We start from the raw sequence: 22,459 nt of genomic DNA, 5'->3' as shown, positions 1-22,459 counted from the left end.
GGGCCCTTTTCCACTAGGCCTAGAGCTTAGCGCCCCCCATCCTGTCTTTGGCCTGCTTAGCCAAGTCTTAGCAAAGAACCCTGCCAAGTCATCCTCCTAACCGTCAGAGCTGATCAAGTTCCTCATACCCCACCTTTGATGAATAATAACTCTTTGGCCTGCTTGTGATGTCCTCTTAGTAATTTTCCCTACACTGACTCCCTCACCCTGCTCCTTGGCTGTAACTCCCCAATTGTCCTTGTTATATTTGGAGTTAAGATCAATCTCTCTCCCCTATTGTAATCCACTACTGCAAGTCTTTTTGTGTATTTTTTTTTCACTTGCTAAAGAGGAAATTATTGTTCTCTACATCTTTTTGAAAGAAAAACCCTCCATGATAATAAAGACATATTTGTTTCCAACAAATAAAAAATGAAATGGGTGGACGTGGACAAGAAGGTTCATGAAGCTCTCTCAGCCAGGACAGACTCTTGGAGCCAGTGAGTTCTGTGTGGCACGTGGGAAGTTCATGTAAAACGGCAGCTGTTCCTGCGTGTAATACAAGCATTTAACCTGTTCCTGGAGATTTCTGTCATCATGAGAAAAAGCAAGTGCACCCTGGACTTTTTGACCTAGGCTCTCCTGGATTAATAGGATTGGAGGTAGAGGGATGAAGGAGGAGAAATTAAGAGCCTGAAGAATACTGAACATTTTGGTCTGATTTCTAGGATATGCTGAGGTCCTTTACATGGTGGTTCAGACACTATTTCATTCACTCCGTAGGTCTCCAATCCTAGCTGCTTGGTTAATCTTAGGATAACAATCTGGATTGGCTCAACACAGGATCCTCCAAGGTCCACATATTAACCATTTGGTTCCTAATGGTGTAAATTCTGCCTCCCACATGGTCTCGGGCTTCCAGAACCACATTCAAGCCTGTATCATGCAGAAGTGTGGCCACTGCCATACTGGTTTTCTGTTTTATTCCCAGCACCTGGGAGACTATCTGGCATGCAGGTATCTTCAATAAATATTTGTTGCTGTAATCAGAGAGGCCAATTCCATCTGGTTGAAAGGTGTAATCCAGACTTGGGGATCCTGTGATGCTTGACAAACACTTCCTGTATGTAGCTGTATGTGCCTCCCCCTGCTTAATGTGCCACAAAGTCTTTTTTCTTTTTAATTTTATTTAGGACAACTGTTATAGCATAATCAATAAAATATACTTAAAAAAAGATTTTATTTATTTTTGAGAGAGAGGGTAAGGAAGGGAGAGAGGGAGAGAAATATCGATGTGCAAGAGAAATATCGATCTGTTCCCCCTCATACATGGCCCACAACCCAGGTGTGTGCTCCAACCTGGAATCAAACTGTCGACCTTTCACTCTGCAGAACAACGCTTAATCCACCTAGCTGCACTGGTCAGGTCTGTGCTACAGAGTCTAAGATAAAGTCTTCCTTACTATCCTAACAAATGTCAGGATTTTTTTTTTTTAATATAAGTCATTCAGGGAAAGTAGTCATACTCTTAGCCAATATTAACAAAAAATAATTCACTATACAATCACAAATGAAAGCAAAAATTCAGCAGAATATCATAAGACTAACAACTTAAATATTAACGTAAGTTCGAGTTTATAGTAGTGTAAAAAGATTCCCCAATTTTTTAAGCAAAACAAGTTTTTTAAAAGGCTCTCCTTTCAAAAATAAAGGCAAGGGCACTGAAAACTCGGACAATCAAGTTCACTGCCTATTTATGCCAGAACTTATCAGTCAGAACTTCTGGTAACAATGAAATTAAATAGATGGAAAAGTATTTGGTGTGTAATTAGTAGCCAAGTTATACATTACATACAGCGATAGATACAAATAGCACTTCATACCCAAGACCTTCTATTCAGTTAACAAATACTTATCTAAGGCTTGGCAAAGAGGAAGAAGGAAAGAATAATACAGTCTCTATGATTTAAGAGAGATGACATGTGCAAATAAATAGAATGCTATAAATAATTATAATACAAGGATGAAAATGCTAAGTTCATTCAAGAGGATACAAAGATGGTCTTAAGAGAGTTCAGAGAAAGGAGAAATGATTTCTCAAAAGAAGGCAAAAAAGGTTTTTTGAAAACACAGGAGCATGTGGCTTAAGTCTTCAGAGATGACAAGGATTTATAGAAAGAAGGAAAGAAAAAGGCATTCCAGTGTTAAGAAGTGACATAAGCAAAAGCTCAGTGTAGGTAACTTTTCTGTAACCACAGGGAAGAACAGACGTTAATACCCAGGCCTGTGTAGTGGTGGATTAAAAAGTGTCCCTCAAAAATTCATGAGCCTGGTAGCTCAGTTGGTTAGAGCATTGTCCCGATATGCCAAGGCTGTGCGTTCAATCTACAGTTAGGGTAATATAGGAAGCAATTAATGAATGCATAAATAAGTGGAACAAGAAATTAATCTCTCAGTCTCTCTCTCTCTCTTTCTCTCTCTTCTTCCCTCCCTCCCTCCCTCAAATAAATAAATAAGTTTTAAAAATTAAATAACCCTAAAAAAATTCACAATCACATGGAATCTTAGAATGTGACCTTATTTGGAAATAGCAGAGTCTATGCAGATGTAATGAATTAAGGATCTTGCAGTAAAACTGTTCTGGACTGAATGACTGGTGACCTTAGACGAAGAGGAAAGGACACAGAAAAACACACACAGAGAAGGCCATGTGGAGACGGAGGCAGAGATTGGAGTGAGGCTACCATAAGCCAAGCAAAGCCTTTGGACACCAGAAGCTGGCAGAGGCAATGAAGGATCCTTCCCTAGGTCCTTCAGGAGAAACATGGCTGTTAACACCTTGATTTCAGCTTCCAGAACTGTGAAGGAGTATATTTCTGTTGTTTCATTTTATGAATTGTGGTCATTTGTTACAGTAGCCCTAGGAAACTAATACAGGTTGGCTAAGGACAATTAGGAGAAGGCTATTGTGAAATAGTGAAAAATTGGTCTCTGCTCCTAGCTCCTGCTAATATTTGGTCTTTAACCAAACTTTTAATTTCCTGAGTGATAGGAGATTCTGACACAAAGCTCTTAAATCCCTTGGAATTTGTTGGGTAATAGGAGCCTTTTGTTCTAATATGTGAGGTGACTCTTGGTGGGCTCCTGCATGGGGGCTGATTACCACAAAGACCAAGCCATAATTAGAAACTTGTAACTCTTCGCTGCACTACTCCATCTCTGGAGAAGGGAAGGGAGCTAGAAACTGAATTAATAACTCATCATGACTACGTGGTGAAGCCCCCATAAAAATCCCCAAAGTATGATGTTCAAAGAGCTTCAAGACCGATGAACATATCCACATGGCAGCAGAACTGGCATAACCCAGCTCCACAGGGATAGAAGCTCTCCCTTCCAGATCTTGCTCTATATATCTCTTCATCTTGCTATTCATCTGTATCCTTTAACATATCCTATATTTTATAATAAATCAGTACACAGTTCTGTGAGCTGTTCTAGCAAATTATCAAATCCAAGGAGGGAATCATAGGAACCTCTAGTTTACAGCTGGTTGATCAGAAGCAGTGACAACTTGAACTTATGACTGGTATCTGAAGTGGGGGAGAAAGGGGCAGTCTTGTGGGACTGAGTCCTAAACCGGTGGGGCTTATGCTAACCCTAAAAACATAGTGTCAGAATTGAAATGAATTTTGTAAGATACCCAGTTGGTGTCTGCAGAGCATTGGAGAATTTCTTGGTGCAGGGGGAAAATACCCACACATTTGGAATATAAATTGTCCAGTGACTAGACGAAAAAAGTTTTCCTTTTTAGCTAAGTACTTAATGCTCCAGCATTTCATCTTACTACATTTTAGAAGAAAAAAATAATTGACAATAAATTTCTTCTTTACAGGCATATTCTCATATTAGCAGGTAATTATATTAAAAAGTGAACAGAAAACAATGAAATGTCATTACTTACAATGTGTGACTCCAGCCAACGTTTGGTAGAAAGTGGGAGTATCACTATCATCAGTGAGGGTCACATATATACCTCCAGACAATAGCCAACGAGAGAAAGTAAAAGCATCTTTGTTCAAAAAAAGCCAATTTCTAAACTTTTCATAGTTTACCTTTTCACCCTAAAATCAAAACAAGAAAACACAGTTTAGTCAAAATTTAAAAGTATCTTACTTAGAACATGCACAACTGGAAATTTGCAATTAGTTGACATGTGCCTACAAAGGAAGAATTATCTAACTAACACTATAAGGCTGTAATCTTGGAAATCAAGCTGTTTTCAAAAATAATTGCTCTTGAGAACTTCCACTTGCATGAAATCTACATGCTAATTGCAACTTATTTCATCAATTCATTAAAGCAGTGCATTGCTACTAATAAGCCACATTTTATTTGCTAAGGCATAACCTGAAATAAGTAAACTGCATTTAATATTAAATAAATCTAATTTTCCACTTGTCTTATCCCTCTTTAGCACTCCAGCCTGTCATAATAGCATATTTTAATTAAATATGCATGTAATTTAAATGCTCTTTTAAATTTCATTGACAAATTAAAAACAACTATACAAGAGTCCTCAACCAGAAGGCATCAATGAAAACATGTATTCACAAGTAACTGGAATACAAAAAGAAACAAGTAGATTTCTATTTCTTTGCTTTCTTTCCTTGCTAAATCTTTCTTTGCCATGTTAAATCTCTGGAGAAAAATAGTGCCCAGGCTGAGAAAGAATATTACATACATGGCTATGCAAGTCAATCTCTTTGGAAGACAAGAGGACCTACGTTGGGCGAGGGCCAGATGCTGCTATGAGAAAAAGGGAAATGCAACTCACACGAAAATACAATGAATGACATTCAGTCACCAAGTAGCTCTAATCCTAATAGAGATATTAAGGCATACAGTACAGGTAACTTATAATCTACAAGAATTACGGTAGAAATAATTTCTACACTGTTTAGTAATATCCTACTAAATACAGCAATATAATTAGCTAAGTAGTTTCCAAACATTTCACAGTGCAATCCAAACACTTAAGACAACAATGACAATATGGTTTTTCTGAATGGAAGAAAATGACATATAGACTTACTACAGGGACACGTGAGGACATTACCAAAATGTTTAGAAATTAGGGATCATAATCATATTTTTTCTCTACATTTTCTGTACATTTAGTCTAGAAAGAGTGTTAGTGTAAATTCCACAAGCTGAGGCTCATTTTCATACATGTTAACATCTCTGACACTGGACTAAGTCTTAAAATCAATAATATCCATAAAGTATAACTGGCAGCTCAGATGTTATTATAATATACACCTTATGTACCCTCAGAAAGAAAAAAGTTGCCAACTATAAAAGTTACTTCTACCACCTTCACATATAGTTAGTATTTATTCAATTTTTACAATACCTTGATTACCATTCTAAATATTTTTGTTAATTAATCTTTAAAGCAACTCTCTATAGGAAATAGTATTATCATCCCCATTTTACACATGAGAAAACTAAGGCACCAAAAAGTTATGTAACCCTGGCATGTGTTGGTTCAGTTGGTTAGAGGTCATGCATTTGATTCCCAGTCAGGGTACATGCCTAGGTTGCAGTTCAGTCCCCTGACTGGGTAGATAATGTTTCTCCCTCCCTCCTTCCTTTCCGCCCTCCCTATCTTCACCATCCCCTCCCTCCCTCCCTCCCTCTCTGGAATCAGTGGACGTATCCTCAGTTGAATATTAAAAAAAAAAAAAAAAAGTTATGTAATCTGTCCAGGGTTATACAGTGGCAGAGATAGGATTGAACCCAGGTAGTCCAGGCTCCAAAGTTTCTGTGCATAAGCTATATATCACACTGCCTATCTGACTTAGTTAAATAGAAAGTAACCTCTGAAATCCACCTTCTCATCCGGATCACTCCACATAACTAGTAGCACCAAAATCCCATCTGTCAAACCTGACATTTTATGTTTTTGAGTCATGGATCTCTTCTTAAAAAGGAATAAAAGGAAAGTCTGCTTTTATAAACTGTCATAATAGTAGTCTAAAAAAATTTCCAATACTATAAAAGGCAATTAAAAATTAATGGAGCCTGAAACTGATACATCTTTAAAAACAATATAAAACATGAATTTCCACTTTAAAAATCAACTACCAAAAAAATAATCAGTAAGAAAAAAAGCAATACAACTCCCATGTGGATTTCCTTTATAATATCATCTGTCAAGGTTAATAAAGCCAAGACAGGAAAAGCAGAGACCCACTCCACGTCATTTAAATTTAGGTGTTAGGTCTGTATCTTTTAGCTAAATTGCTTCTTCTTATTTTTTTAAAATTTTTTATTAATTTTTGGGGGGACAGGGGGAGAAGGAGAGGGAGAGAAACATCGATGTGTGGTTGCCTCTCGCACACCCCCAACTGGGGACCTGGCCTGTAATCCAGGCAAGTGCCCTGACTCGGACTCAAACCAGCGACCTTCTGGTTCGCAGGCGGGGAACTCAATCTATTGAGCCACACCAGCCAGGGCTAAAGTGCTTCTTTTTATAGTTTTTGGTTTCATTAGGACGGCAAAAAAACACCACAAAGCATTGTTATGGAAGGTCCAAATAAGCCTGTTCTAAGTAAACTGATATTGAAACACGGTATTTTGAAAAGCTACAGTCTCAGATACAATCATCAGAAACATTACTCAAAAATTACAGCAGGTAAATACATCGAACAGCTAAATCAGATAAAATTAACCTATTTACAGTGTTGGGTTTTTATCACCCATAAGTATATAATGATTTACATAGCCTTACACATGAATATTCCAAAACCTTGACCTCCCATTTCTTTGATCTTTCCTCTTCCAATGCTCGTCTTTCATACGACACTACCCCAGCTATTTTCTACCACAGTCTTACAATCTTTTTATTATAATAGCCATTGCCCTTACTATAAATGCAATTTTAAGCATTTCACTATCATAATTTCCTCTTATGAGTACAGTCCTTCTAGCATCCTGACTCCAGTGATTTTTGAACTCCACAGGACCTACACCAATGACCTACACTCCACATTGCCAAATCTAACAATCATGTCTCAGTAATCAGAGGTCAACTCATTTAACCTTTCAGTTTATTTGACATAGTTAAACACTCCTTCCTCTGAAAACATTTTTATCACTTGGCTTCCAGGACAATCTTCACTTTTGGCTCTCTGCACAGGCTATTTCTTAGGCTCCTGTTTTGGATTCCTCTTCATGTTGCCAATCTCTAAACAATGGAATACAGTTATCAGTCTTCCAATCTGCTTTCTATCTACAAGCCAACAAATCCTTTCCTCTGAACTCCAACTTATTATGTCAAAAAGCATAGCTAATAACTGCACTTGAATGTCTCATATGATTCTCAAATATAATTATGTCCTAAACCTCTCAATACTGAAGCCCCAAACCTCCCTTTCCAGTAGTCTTAGCCATCTCAGTTAATGGCAACTCATTTACTACATCAGGCCAAACACTTGTCATTCTCTTCTATCACAGATCCTGTCAATCCTACCTTCAAAATAAATGGAGAATCTAAAAATTTCTCATAACCTCACTGCCAAACAGTGATCTAAATGGCCATCACCTCCTAGTGCCAGGGGTGTCTCCGCCCATTGGCCAAATGGTGGCAGGGGAATTCCTTACACTGAACACGTTGAAAGCTAGAAAGATGAATGAAAAGAGCCTGGGCAGCCAAGCTAGAAAGATAACTGCATTAGGAAGAAAGCCCTTCCCTCCTTACCACTATAAGAACTGCGGGCTTGAACAGGAAGATTGAGATGGTCTTTGAGAAGGGAGTCCACCATTCTCCCAGGTTGTGCAGCACCTGAATAAACCTCTTTCCTTTTGCACCAGCACCTGCCTCATGAGTTTGGCTTTTGGGGCAGGAGGCAGCCAAACCTTCATTTTCTTTGCTTTGTAATATTTACCTGGGTGATTCAGGTACCTCAGTTGGATTCTGTCCAGCCTACCCAGCACACAAAAGCTAAAATGATCACATTAAAAAATAATAATAAACAAAAACACAATTCATGTACTCCTCTGCTCAGAACTCTAACACTTTCCATCTCACTAAGGGCAAAAGTCAAAGAACTCACTCTGTCCTACAGGGTCATATATAATACCCACATTCCATGCCACCCCTCCCCTCAAACTCTGTAACTTCATTTCCTACTACTCTGTAGCTCACTCCATTCCAGCTAAATAGGCCTGTATGTTGTTCCTTAGACATGTTGAGCACACTCCCACCCCAGGGTCTTTGCTGTATTCTCTTTGTGAAAAGTGCTTACCCCAGATACCTGGTTTTATCTCTTACTTCCTTTAAATTTTTTGTTCAAATGTCACATTAACTGACAAGCCTTTCCTAACTATTCTATACAAAATACTGGCACTGCCACTCCTCCCTATTACCAAGTATTTCCTTAACCCTATTTTATTTTTCCCCTAATTATCATCTAATATATGTACCTGCTTTTGGGCCTAAATTTTAATTTTTTAAGAATACTTTTTTATTTTTAGAGAGAGGGGAAAGGAGGGAGAGAGAGTGGGAGAAAAACATCGATTGGGTTGCCTCTTGCATGCCTCCAACCAGGGACCTGGCCCACAACCCAGGCATGTGCTCTGAGTAGGAATCGAACTGGCAACCTTTCAGTTTGCAGTATGACTCCCATCCCACTGAGCCACACCAGTCAGAGCTGTACCTAAATTTTAGAGAAGTGGGTGGCTAACCATGTTTAATTCTCATCTACAAAATGGGAATGTCCTTATAAACCTTATTAAAAATATACTGTACATTTTTCCCTCAAATGAGCAAAGAGTATTAACACATTTGACATCTCTGAAAAAATCCAATTATCAGGCCTGAAAAGATTAGATTGCCTTTTTTCTGACCAGCAAATGTTTGTTATTAAAGGGGAAATAAAAACCATAGCTAGCCTAGGCTGTCTTGAAATACTGAAATACTATCACAGCAACTTCCAGTCAATATGTCAGAACCAAAAGTGCTAGCAGCCAATCCTTTGCACCGAATAACATAGAAATACTGAGTAAAATGTAACACCATAACCACTACCAAAAACTGCATGGCTAAGTTCAAAAGCAAGAAAGGGAAATTTCCACTCCAAGTGGTAAAAACTAAAGCCAGGAAGTCCAAAGAGATATTCGAACCAGGTATACACATATGGCTACAGTAGTGACAATATAGATAGGAAGGTAACTAAACTGAAATGAATAAAAATTCCCTGAATAAAACCAAGAGCAGTGAAGGACTGTCATATCTGTGAAATGAAAGTAGGTCAAATAGCTACCCATAAGAAATCATACAGCACTGAGTGCCATAGGAAATGTTTAGGAACTTCTAAAAGGGTTTTACTCTACCATCTCTAGGGACTTTTCCCATATGAGCAGACCTCTGAAAAGAAAAAAAATTTCCTCTGTAAAAAATACACACTTTCACCCTGGCTGGTGTGGCTCAGTGGACTGAGTGCCAGCCTGCGAACCAAAAGGTCTCTGGTCTGATTCCCAGTTAAGGCACATGCCTGGGTTGACAGCCAGGTCCCTAGTTGGGGGAGTGCCAGAGGCAACCTATTAATGCATCTCTCGCACATCAATGTTTATCACTTTCTCCCTCCCTTCCCCTCTCTCTAAAATTAAATAAATAAAAATATTTTTTTAAAAAAGGAGACACATTTTCTGTTGTTTAACTTTTATACAATAAAAATTGGAAATTTATGAAAGAGAAAAAATAACCAATTTTTAAAACCCAACTATTTCACAATGCAAACCAACTAAGTAATAAAATAAGTAATAAAATAGGTCTGGATGGGTCATACAGGTCCCAGAATGGCTCAAGATAAATGAGTGATATACCTATATGTCTATGATGAAAAGCAATGGCACTACAATGTAAGCAATGCTCAGGTTCCTACAGGATCACCTATGCAAGCATGTGTTGGTTGGTGTGGGAGTGTGTCTCCTCATACTGTAAATATAGACAGCTGCCTTTACAGAACAGGGAACTTTCAGATTCAGATATAGCAGTAATAAGTGTCATGTCCCCCTGAGCATAAAACTTAGTTGAAACATCAACTGTTAAATATGAAATTTCAAGAAGATACGCACATAGCCCTGGCTGGTGTGCCTCAGCGGATTGAGTGCCGGCCTGTGAACCAAAGGGTTGCTGGTCTGATTCCCAGTCAAGGCACATGCCTGGGTTGAAGGCCAGGTGCCCAGTTGGGGACATACGAGAAGCAACCTATCAATGTATCAATTGCACATTGATGTTTCTCTCCCTCTATTTCTCCCCTCCTTCTCTAAAAATAAATAAATAAAATCTTAAAAAATATATTTCTAAAAATAAAAAGAATATATGTACATAAACATGCATTCATCATAGCTAAACTCATTATACAACTAAGAATTAATACGCTGTCAATGGGTAGAGAAAAAAATGCAAATCTTTAAATGTACCTCTGAGAAACACTTCCTGAGTGTGTCTGGGACTTTACCATCTACCACATGGAGCATTCTTTCCATTTCTTCCCGTGTAACATAACTTCCGGATTCACTTGCAAAAAGACTAAAAATGTCTAGGAGAAAGGAAAAATAAATTAATCTTATCACAGATTAAATACACCCTGGTGGAAGTAGGTAAGAAGAAGGTAGCAATTATTGAGTGATAACTAGTGCCAAGCACTTTATAAACACATAATTTAATTTATTCCTCAAAAAAGTCCAGCAATGCAAATTAAAGCAGCAATGTGATATCTTTTCAATCATACCAAATTTGCAAAAACATTTAGGTGTGACAATACAAAAGAGTTAACAATAATGTGGGAGAAACAGAAACTCCTATATACTGTTAATGAAAGTATGAATTAATACAACCACTTTATAGAACAATCTGCCAAAACCTGGTAAAGGTGAAGATGTGTGCTAGAAATTAAGGGTCTAAGCAATTCCACTTCTACCCTTGAGAAACTCTCATACATGTGCATGTCCATGAACAACAATGTTCACTGGAGTATTGTTTGTAACAGCAAAATTTAAGGAAAAAAGATAAATGTCTATCAACAAGCAAAAAGGTAAAGTGAGATACAAATAAACTCACATAATGAAACACTATGTCACAGTGAGAATAAAAGAACTAAATGTTTCAAGATGGATAAATACCAAAAATATTCAGGGAAAGAACAAACTGCAAAATAATCTGTAATAGTGTACCATTAAAAGTTTAAAATTTGCAAAATTGTTTAAGATATGTTTAAGGATATATAAAAATATCACAAATGTATAAAACCTGTATGAGAAATGAAACATCACCAAAGTCATAAGAATGATAACTTCTTTGAAGGGAACAATGGGGATGAGACCATGGAGTGATATAAAGAGAGAACCCCACCTTGGTTATAGTATTTTATTTCTTTAAAAACAAGATCTGGGACAAATGTGATATAATGTTAAAAATAATAAAGCTGGGTAAAGATACACATTATATGCATGATTGGATACTGCTGTTACGGGTTGAAGCAAATCCCCAAATAAGGTACGTTGAAATCCTAACCTCTGAGTACCTGTGAATGTGACCTTATTTGGAAAGAGAGATGACAGACAGAAGAGACATTCCATTCCTCTGAAGGCCCAGTAGGTTCCACTGTCTGCCCTCCTGCATCCCACAGCCAATTCCCTTAGGGAGACTATATATTACTGGAAGGCTCTGACCACTTGTTATGGGTTGAACTGTGGCCCTCCAACACTGAAGATGTTTAAGTCCTAACTCCAGTACCTAGAGTGGGGGGTCTTAGTGAATGTACAGTCAAACCTCCGTTCTCGAACATCTTGGTTCTCTAACAATTCGGTTCTCAACCAAGTTCATGGAAAAAATGTCTCTGTAATCAAACAAACTTCGGGTCTTGATTCTCTCTCTGACACTTTCAAGCTGATACCTGTATGATCAGTCACCTGTCTCTCAGGTGACAAAGGAGATTCAATTTTCAAACAAATCCTTTCTGGAACAGTTTTCCAGAATGAACTAAGTTAAAGAACTGAAGTTCCACTGTAATCAACCTAAGATGACATCATCAGGATGGACCCTAATCCAATATGATTGATTATAAGATTAGAAGACAGATGGTTGGAAGAAAGCCATACAATGAGACAGGCCGATTAGAGTAATGCAGCTGTAAGCCAAGAATTGATGCCCTGCCACCCCATGAAGTGGGGAAGAGAAAAGGATTTTTCCCTATAGGTTTTAGAGGGAGCAGAGCCCTTCTAATATCGTAATTTTGGACTCCTAGCCTCCAGAATTGTGAGATAATACATTTCTGTTGTTTTAAGACACTTAGTTCGCGATAACTTTGTTATGGCACCTCTAGGAAATTAATGAAATTTTATAATGAAACTGAAAAAAAATTAAAATAATATTTTGTCTTTGTGACTCAAAAAGAAATTGTTATTTTAATTACTGGCTGCCTGGAGCCAGAGTATGTATATGTTTGTTGGTAGAGGGATGCTATTGAAAAAACTAGAATCACTGCTAAATTCTAGTACATAAAATTGGGTTTATGGATATGTCATCTTGATTATGATAATATTGGTGTATATATGTCTCAAAACATACCAAAATGTACATTTTATACATGTGCATTTTACTGTCTGTCAATTATAACTCAATGAAACTGTAAAAAAGGAAATATATGCATATCCTAGGAAACACAAATGGACAATGATCCACTAAGGTTATCTTCCCTTTAGAGGATAATTTGGCTGTTAGTAAGATTTAGAGGTCATGGATGAGGTTCCACTCCCTTCTGGGCTTAGATAATTCACCTAATAAAATTAAATTCTAAAATTAAAGTAAAACCATTAAAAAGAATTACACTTTTTAACAAAAATCTGTATAAAACATTAACAAATAAATGAACATTTGTTTCTATTTGTAAAGCAAGAATACATTGCTAAAAATCTACACCATCAGAATTTTTTAAATAACAACTTTATTGAGATAAAATGCACATTCCTTAAAATCCATCCTTTAAAAGTGTACAATTAATGCCCTGGCTGGTGTGGCTCAGTGGGGTGAGCACTGGCCTGTGAACTGAAAGGCTGTCGATTTGATTCCCAGTCCGGGCACATGGCTGGGTTGTGGGCCAGGTCCCCGGTTGGAGGCTTGTGAGAGGCAGCCAATCGATATTTCTCTAGCGCATCGAGGTTTCCTTCTCTTTCTCCCTCCCTTTCCCTCTCTCTAAAAAATAAATAAAATATTTATATATTAAGTAAATAAATAAAAGTGTACAATTCAGGCTCTGGCTAAGTAGTTCAGTTGGTTAGAGTGTTGTCCCAATATACAAAGGTTGTGGGTTCAATCCTCTGTCAGGACACATACAGGAAGCAACCAATGAATTGATAAGTGGAACAACAAATCGATCTCTCTCTCTTTCTTTCTCTCTCTACTCCTCTCCCTCCCTTCCTCCAAGATTAATTTTTTAAAGAATGTACATTTCAGTGTATCTTCACCACTATCTAATTCCAGAACATTTTTATCCCAAAAAGAAACCCCATACTCATTAGTAGTCACTTTACATTTCCTTCTCTGCTAGCCTCTGGCAACCACTAGTCTACTTTCTGTCTCTATGAATTTGTCTAATCTAGACATTTTATATAAATATAATATATGACCTAATTTGATTGGCAGGTATCACTTAGCATCCATGTACTGGGTTAACGAAAAAGCTTGCCCCACAATCTCTGCTGTTCCACGTTATTGTAAAGTATTCACTTTCCACTGCCCATCACAATTTGTTTTAAAAATGGAATGCTTTTGTTGCATTTAAGTAGCGAATCACATGCGGAAATACAGTCAACAAGGTTTTTTCACTTGACTTATGTGGAACGCAAACATCAAAGTGATTAACAAAACCAAGCTGTTCAAATGATTTTCAAGGCTTGATTTGTATATTTTGAGTATGTTGGCTATCTCCCAAGTGGTAGAACTTCGATTGTTCTCAATTAATGTCTCAACTTCAACTGGTCTACCCAAAACCCTGGAACATCGTTCAGCAAGAAATCTCTAGCACGAAACTTTGCATACCACTTTTGACACGTTTGATCAGTCACAACACCTTCTCTATATACTGCATAAATCTCTTTTTGTGTTCCAGTTGCGTTTTTACCTTTCTTAAAATAATAAAGCATAATATGCCAAAAATGTTGCTTATTTTCTTTCACCTTTAATATTGAAATGGCTACACAAAAATTCATCTATTCTGATAACTTTTTTAATGCACACTGATATGACAGTTGTCACAATACAATCTAACAAAATTGTTTAGAATGAAGTTAGTCAGCTAAGCGCTACTAGAGCCATCTTACAGAAAAATAATGAACAAACTTTTTGGCCAACCCAATGTCAGTACTTTATTCCTTTTTATTGTTGAATAATATTCTATTGTATGGACATAGCACATTTTTGTTAAATATAGTAGTCAACAGACACTAGGGTTGTCTTCATTTGTGACTATTATGAATAGAGCTATGAATATTCATGTACTTTTTTTAAAAATGAACACAGTTGACTCTTGCAGCACACATGTTTGAACCACACGGGCCCACTTATACAGATTTTTATTTCTCAATAAATACCTGTACAGTTTTTCGACCCATAGGTGGGAGTACAAACATACAGAGGACCGACTATATACACTGATCTGTGCCATTTTAAATAGAGTACTTGAGGTAAAATAATTCTGCACACATATCTATATTATCATTTTGAGATAATAAAAATACTTACATTTTGCTTTCTCTTCATCTTTGCCTCTTGTAAGAAGGACAAGTCCAACTATTAAATTATTGAAGTGCAGTCCTTTTGATGTTCCACCAAAAGAACAGTAAATCACCTATGAAAAAAATGATAAAGCCAACCTCAGTTGTTCCAATTGTTGAGGAATTTGAGGCTGATAACACCTTAAACAAATCTTGTCTCCATCTCCAAACAAAGCCTTGGTAAACTTTGTGAAATGATGTTAAGTTTTTCTCTCTTCTTCCTTTTACACCTTGCTATTCTACCGAGCCAAGAATATACTCCATCTATTCTGATGTATATATATCACTGGTGAACACACTGAGTATTTATTGTTTCTCTTTGAAGTCCTTATCAAGGTCCAAGAAGATAAGTGCCCATTCCTCCAATAGCCCCAATAATGTGATAAGGGTTCTGTAGAACTATAGAACTTCATTTAACTTCTATAAAACTTCTACACATGATTTTGATTTGAAAGACTGACATTCTCCAACTGAACATGTAACCACGCAGAAACTTCATTTCTTTAATATGATCTTTTCTTCTTTCTTTCCTTTTGATTTAAACTGGCTTCATCCAGCACCCTGACTCATCTCCCTCCTTTTCCCTTGTATGTCCATTTCCTTAATCATTAAGCCCTCAGGACAAAGATGTTCTGGTCCACATCAAATAATCTCAGGAACTAAGCCTCAGGTCTGTTGATTACAGTGACAGAGTTTCAGTCAAAGTAGAGATAACATCTAAGCCTCAGCTGTGTTCAGCTCCAGAATGACCCCATAAACCACATCCTTATGAAACCAGACAAAGAGATGCCATGTCTGACATTAGGAGTAGATGCAATGATTAACTTACCCCCCTGGCTTGGCACCAGTCAATCAGCGGAGACCACGACCCTAACTCCCTTAGCCACCATGATTAATGATTTCCCAAACCAACCCACCCCCAAGAAGCCATTGGGGAGCCAGGTCTTTGAGCTCACCCGGGACTCCAGGCATGGGCCACCTCCTCAACTAATAAATCCTTATTTTCTTTGCTGCAAACTCCTGTTCTCACCTTCTTGGGCATTGATAAGCACAAGCAAACAGACCCCTTTAGTCTGGTAACAAATGTTCAGAAACACAATGGCAATCATATTACACTTTGTAAATGTATCAAATGTTTTTACACCTTAAATTTAGTTATATGTCAAATATTTTAATTAAAAAGGTAAAAAACTAAAAAGAAAAGGAAATACAAAGAGATCCCAAAAGACATTTTTTTAAACTATTAGAAATGGGTATTATAATAATCCTAAATAAAGAAAAGCTATGCATAAGAAAGGGATAGCAACAGTAATCACAGAATTCATTAATTCAACAATTCTTTGTTGAGTACCTAGTGTGCTACAGTGATAAGAAATTTATATTTGGTCTTCCTCTAGATTCCTGACACAGAGCTTCTAAAACCCTTGGAATTTCCTGGTATCTGTGAAAGGAGCATCTTTGTTTATCAAAAATATCCATAATATGCACCTGAGTGTATGCCAGTGAGGTGACGACTCTTGGGCCCTTTACAAAGCTTCAGAGTGGGAGCACCTAGTCAGAAGAACTAACAATATAAGGTAATTAAGGGTTGGAAATTTCAGTCCCACTCCCCAATCTCTAGGAAGAGAGAGGGGCTGGAAACAGCCAAATAAGTCATATCTATGCAACGAAGCTTCGCACACACACACACACACACACACACACACACACACACACACACACAACTATGGGTTGGTGAACACATTAAGGTGCTCAAAGGGTGGAATACCCAAAGAGGACATGGAAGTTCTGTACACCATTCCCCCCTGACCTCCAATCTCCACCCCAGTACCTTGTACAATACAACCCTTTCCATTTGGCTGTTCCCAAGTTATATCCTTTATAATAAATAAACAGGTAATAGTAACTAAAGTACCTGCCTTAGTTCTGTGAGCCAGTCTAGCAAATTACTGAACCTGAGGAGAGAGTCATGGGAACTCTCAGATTTATAGCAAATTGGTCAGAAGAATGGGAAGTCCAGAAGCTGTAACTGGTATCTGAAGTGGGGGTCAGACCCATGGGGTCTGCTCTAACTCAGGGTAGTTAGTATCAGAATTGAATTGAATTGTAGGACACCCAGTTGGTATCCAGAGAATTGGAAAATTGGTTGATTTGGGAGGAAAAAAAATCCATGTATTTAGTGTTAGAAATGCTGTGTTGTTTTTTAAAAAAAAGATCTGACATAGTATCTGTCATACAGAATTTTTGCCAGTAAGATGCATGATTAAAGAATAATTCAAGAAATAAATGATTAATATAAAAGTGAAAAAATTACATTCATTAAATTATATTTATAAATATATTTAAGAACACTCTGGCACCTGATGCCAAAAACTGTATATTCCTTGTTCCCATTGATAGCAAAAACTAGCCTAGAGAGATGGCTAGTTTACAAAGCACATAACACAAGTTAGAATGAGAAACTGTCACTAATCAGGAATGATAAATTAAGGTTCTGTGCAATATGCCAAACACAAATTCCTATTATAATTTTCACTGTTTTATTAATTTTATTTTCATTTCATATTTAGAATGACATAATGCATATCTGTAAATATACATATAAAACAGTAAGTTGATTATTTTTAGAAAGGAAATATTTCTATCAACTTAGCACATCTGATATTTCCCTAAAAACTTTAGTAGAAATTTAAATAAGCCTTTACAAGTTCCAATAAGCTAGTGTTTCATTTACAACATTTAATTTTACAGAATTTAATTAGATTTTATTACCTGCAAAGATTTTCTTTAACACAGAATTTATAAAACATAATCCCAACATAAAAATATGTCCGAGTGATGAAGTTTATAAGAATAAGAAGTCAGTCATACAAATGGCTTCATGATTATAATCAGTGGCTATTAAAGCTCAGGAGTACAAAAGAAGCAGAACTACAGTTTTGCAATATTTCCATTTGGCCTCTAAAAATACAGCCATATTGACATCTAAATCAGGACCAACTTACCTATTCAGCAAGAAAAATACAGGGGATGTGGTCAGATTAAATTTGTTAAAACCAGGTGGCCCCTCAAAAATTCAGCCTGGTGGATATCTATCTCAAAGGAAAACCTAGAAACACAAAGATTACCTCAGCAACTTTGGGAGGCACTCCATCCCCAAGCACTTCCTTGATGAAGCAGTGCTGGCCCATGTAACATGAGAGTCCACAGGTCTTCTTAAAGGCATCTTTCAGTCGTTTCAGCTCTATATCTGTAACTGCAATTCAGAAATAGAAGATGGATAAGAAACCAGAAGAGAAAAGAAGTCTCTCAAAATGTTTTCATTTTTTTCAACCCAGTTCCTAATAAAATTTGGCAAATATTACTTTTCTTCCCAGATGAGTAAAACAAACCCAAAGATACTTACTCATAATTCTAATATTTTCCCTTCTAATCTAGAAAATAAATATAAAAATTCTTTTTTTAATTAATTTACTTATTTTTAAGTTATATATTATTGATTATGCTATTAGAGTTGTCCCAATTTTTTGGCCTTTGCCCCCCCTCCACCAGCCCCTCGTACTCCCTCAGGCAATCTCCACACCATTGTCAATGTCCATGGACCATGCACATAAGTTCTTTGGCTCCTGTATTCCCTGTGTTGTACTTTACATTCCCATGACTGCTCTTTACCTACTTATTTGTACTTCATCCCTTCCCTTTCTCGCCTATCCCTCAATCCCCTTCCCATCTGGTAACCACTTGTAAATATAATGTTCTGAACTCTTTGCAGATTTACATATTTTACACTTTTTAAAAATTATTGACACTACACATTTTAAAAAATATTTTTAAAATTTATTTTTAGAGCTCAGAAGGGAGGGAAAAAGAGAGGGAGAGAAACATGTTATGTGAGAGAAACAAGGATCAGTTGCCTCTGGCACGCCCCCAACTTGGGACTGTGGCTTGCAACCCAGGCATGTGCCCTTACTGGGAATCACACTGGTGACTGAGTCACACAAGACAGGCCTGGATGTACATTTTTAAAGTGGCTTTTCAATTTTATTGCTATTCTGCTTCATCTAGTATTCCCACAGTATTGTTCCTACTTCTTGATTGCAAATGAACAGTATTTCAGCTAACTAATGACTTAAATTTTGTAATCTGGCTCCCTATGAATCTAATCTTCATTTAGAACATTGTTTCTATAAACAAATAAATCTAAAGAGTACACTGAAACTAGGCTTATTCTTTCTCAGATTATAAAAAGAAATGTGTTCCAATGGCTCACTTAATCAAATAAGTTTCTCTAACTCCACTAAATCTCTCAATAGTAGAAACTAATGCTTGATAATGAACAAGTCTGTTAAAATGACATTTTCACAAATTTCTTTAAGCATTCACAATATTTTGTTTTGACTCTAAAATAAAAAATAAAAATATAGCTTTTGAAAGTAATGCCAAAAATAACCATTCCTATTTCTCCAGTTACTAAAATATCTCGTCGTCATCGGCAGCCGTCCGTCTCGAGAGACGATGGTGTAGCTTCTTAAGAGTCTATCTGCACCGCCGAGAATGGTTGTGCAGTCCGACTTGGGAGTGACATGGTATCTGTCTCCTCCCATGTTGAATTGACATCTTGCGATGACGCTGAAGCTACAGAGCCTGGGCAGGGTAATATGGAGGGTCTGCTGTTGCCCATGCAGCAGACCCCCCCTCTCTTCGCAGCTGAAGGGTCCAAGGGAAAGACGGAGTCGATACAGCTTGGGTTCAGGTGCGCCGCAGGAGTTGCCGGTGTTGACCACAACATCAAACCGCCTTAGGGACTCCGGCTCCGGATTTTCTGTCGGGGTTTACTCCCTTAGCCTTTCCCCTGAAGAGGTATGCCGCAAGGCAGCGGAGGTTTTTTGGAGTCAGAGTTTTCCTTCTCTGATGTACCCTGACTGGAAGATCGAACCAGCGACACTTAGCTCGCAGGCCAACGCTCAATTCACTGAGCTAAACCAGCCAGGGCTTACTAAAATATCTATTAGAGAGGAAAAAATATGGTAAAATTTAAACAACTTAAAAGTAGAATACAGAAGAAATCCCATGACAGAAACAAAAAAAAAATCTACAAATATAATACAAACAGGAAAATTGCAAAAATCAGACTACGTTACAGATGTCTTGAGTAGAATGCAAAGGTAAGTACTGAATATATGAACAGACAAGCTCTCTCTGGATGAGATCTGGGTATCTATAAAGGAGAGCATACTAAAGTTATAGGTCAGAACTGCACAACTTAGGAACAGTGCTAGAAAAATGTAGATAATGCAAAATTTAAAGCCGAATACCAGTAAAGAAAGGCAATGTTTAATAAAATATTGTTACTCTGTAGATCAAGAATATCAAAGACCACTCTGAAAACAGGAGCCCAAGCAAGAATTTTTACATTTAAGAAAATAAAAGTAACGTTTACTGAAGGAGATTATTTTAGACTGAATTTAGAAAAACTAGACAAGACCAGGATATTGGTGATGAGGATGCTTCCCAAGGCTTTTGATTCTACCTCAAGGGGCATCATTGAATACTAAAAAACATATACAGCTAATAGTAAGGTTACAAGGCCAGGAAGAATGTCACTTGCCAAGACTTGACAATCCTTGGTTTAGATCAAAAAGATATAAAATGTTCTAACATGCAAGAGATGAAACTTTTAAATGTAAACCTAGAAGCAGCAGCAGAGACACACACAAATGCTCCAGCTCTTCCAAGCTACTGAACCATTCCCTAACCACATTATGCTCACTAGCATCATCCTTGCAGTGTCCTTTGCCTATTATCCCCAGTTATTCCAATTGGCCCAACATCCTTCAAAACTTGGCTTAATGTCTCTGCTTTATTTTTTAGAAGGCTAGTCTAAGTAGATATCTCCATGTCCTGCTACCTAAAATTAAGTGTCCCTACTACAAAATGATCTTCCATATAACCACTTACTCAACCCCAAGTTTCGGATGCTTTAAAATAACACAACTAGACTTCCGGCCAAGATGGCAGTGTAATAGACACGCTTCACCTCTTCACACACCATAAGAAGGATCACAACTACCTCAAATCAAAAAACAACCAGAACTGCTAAAAAATCGAACCATTTGGAAGCCCGACAACCAATGATTTAAGAAGAGATATTCATCCAGACAAGTGGGAGGCGGGGAGGCAGGGGGAGCAGGGCGCCAGGGCAGAGAGGATGCAGTGTGGAGGAGGTGAGGCAGCGGTGGCAAAGACGACGTCGCAGCCGGCGAACGAGCAGTCCCTCATTCACATGTGGCGGTGTACATACCATTGGCCTTAGTGCTCAAAGATTTAATGTTGACAGTATTGGTATGTGTGGGAGTGTGCCTGGAAACTAAAAACGGATCTAGTCATGTATTCTACTATGTCCACACAAAGTTGTTCTTGGCTTTACCACCACACACATGGTTAGCGCAGGCTGCAGAATAGATTGTGGCTTCATATCTTGACTTCACAGACTGCCAGTGTCTGTAATCAAAATGAACCACCCTAACTTCACAGAGCATCAGGTTGACCATCTGCCACTACTTCTGTTCCCCAGCACCCCTGAGTTTTGCTGTACTGCATAAAAAATTAAAGTAGTCTAAGAGAAAATTCCGCTTCCTCCTTCCTATTAGTTTTTTATTAACAAGCATTAAAAAATAATATAAATGGAATCTGTGTGGTGGAAAACAAAGCTACTTTGTTAATGAATAAACCAGTAACAACTTATCAACTTAGAACACAAATGGAGAAACATGTAAGTTCTACAAGTTTTCTTCTAATAACAGCTCACTTTCTGAAACATGCCAAATATAGTTAACTTCCAATAATTTCTAGGAAGAATGTGTCTTTGAAAACAGCTCATAAGGAAAGAACATAAACCATAAAGGACACTTCTTAGTTTATGGTCATATGAAATCTGTTGTATACTTAAACACTGCAGGAGAGTCTTTAAAATGTCATGGAAAGGATGGCTTTAAGTAGCCATTAGCTGTTTTAAAAAAAAATTCTCAGTAATATAAAAAAATGACTAATTAACATATGCTGATGACAAGTTTTCCAGTTCATTCACTTGCTTCCAGCAATTTCTCAAATCAAACATACAAATTAATCATTCTCCTGGTTCATAAGCTTCGCAGCTATCGACAACATGGCACTCACCAGTTCAACTACATTAAAATATATGCTTCCAAGTACCCTCCTGGGGGTGAGTGGTGTCAGTCAAAGACATCTAGAAGCCCAAATCCTTTTGCAAATCTAACCAAAATGAGGGAGACGGGAAGAAAAGGAGGGAGGGAGACACAGAGGCAGGAGGGCAGAGGGTAAGGAGGGCAGGCTGGCTCACACACAAGTACTTAAGCTTTCAGTTTCCCTAAAGGAACCAGTGAAGTTTCTCTTTCACCACCATTGCCCAAAACTTGGTAAGCCAATCATGAATTTAAAACTATTTATCACCCCCATTCTATTTCACTTTAATAGCACTCTTTTTACAACATAATATATCCTAAACTTCACCTTTTCAGGAATTTTATTATTATGTTTGTAAAGAAAAAAAGCCCAATCCTCCAATGAGATTCATCTTTCATATAAAAGTCTAATTTTGTATTTTAGGCTCCAATTTGTA

General features: G+C 37.4%; 1 protein-coding gene across 1 annotated transcript in view; it reads right to left on the bottom strand.

Annotated features, from left to right (window-relative positions):
- The window catches only part of USP32 (ubiquitin specific peptidase 32), a 116,585-nt gene that overhangs the window by 66,660 nt on the left and 27,466 nt on the right, over positions 1–22,459 (bottom strand). The window contains exons 2-5 of the mRNA XM_090290834.1: positions 17,949–18,076; positions 14,789–14,894; positions 10,468–10,586; positions 3,941–4,100 (exon numbers count right to left, since the gene is read on the bottom strand). Of these exons, the coding sequence (XP_090146960.1) occupies positions 3,941–4,100; positions 10,468–10,586; positions 14,789–14,894; positions 17,949–18,076 (513 nt within the window). The remainder of the gene's footprint in view (positions 1–3,940; positions 4,101–10,467; positions 10,587–14,788; positions 14,895–17,948; positions 18,077–22,459) is intronic.

Source organism: Furipterus horrens, unplaced genomic scaffold, assembly GCF_987537825.1.
Source record: "Furipterus horrens unplaced genomic scaffold, mFurHor1.1.pri manual_scaffold_11, whole genome shotgun sequence".
NCBI lineage: Eukaryota > Metazoa > Chordata > Mammalia > Chiroptera > Furipteridae > Furipterus > Furipterus horrens.
The sequence above is the reverse complement of the archived record's forward strand: the minus strand, read 5'-3'. Positions and strand labels throughout refer to the sequence as shown.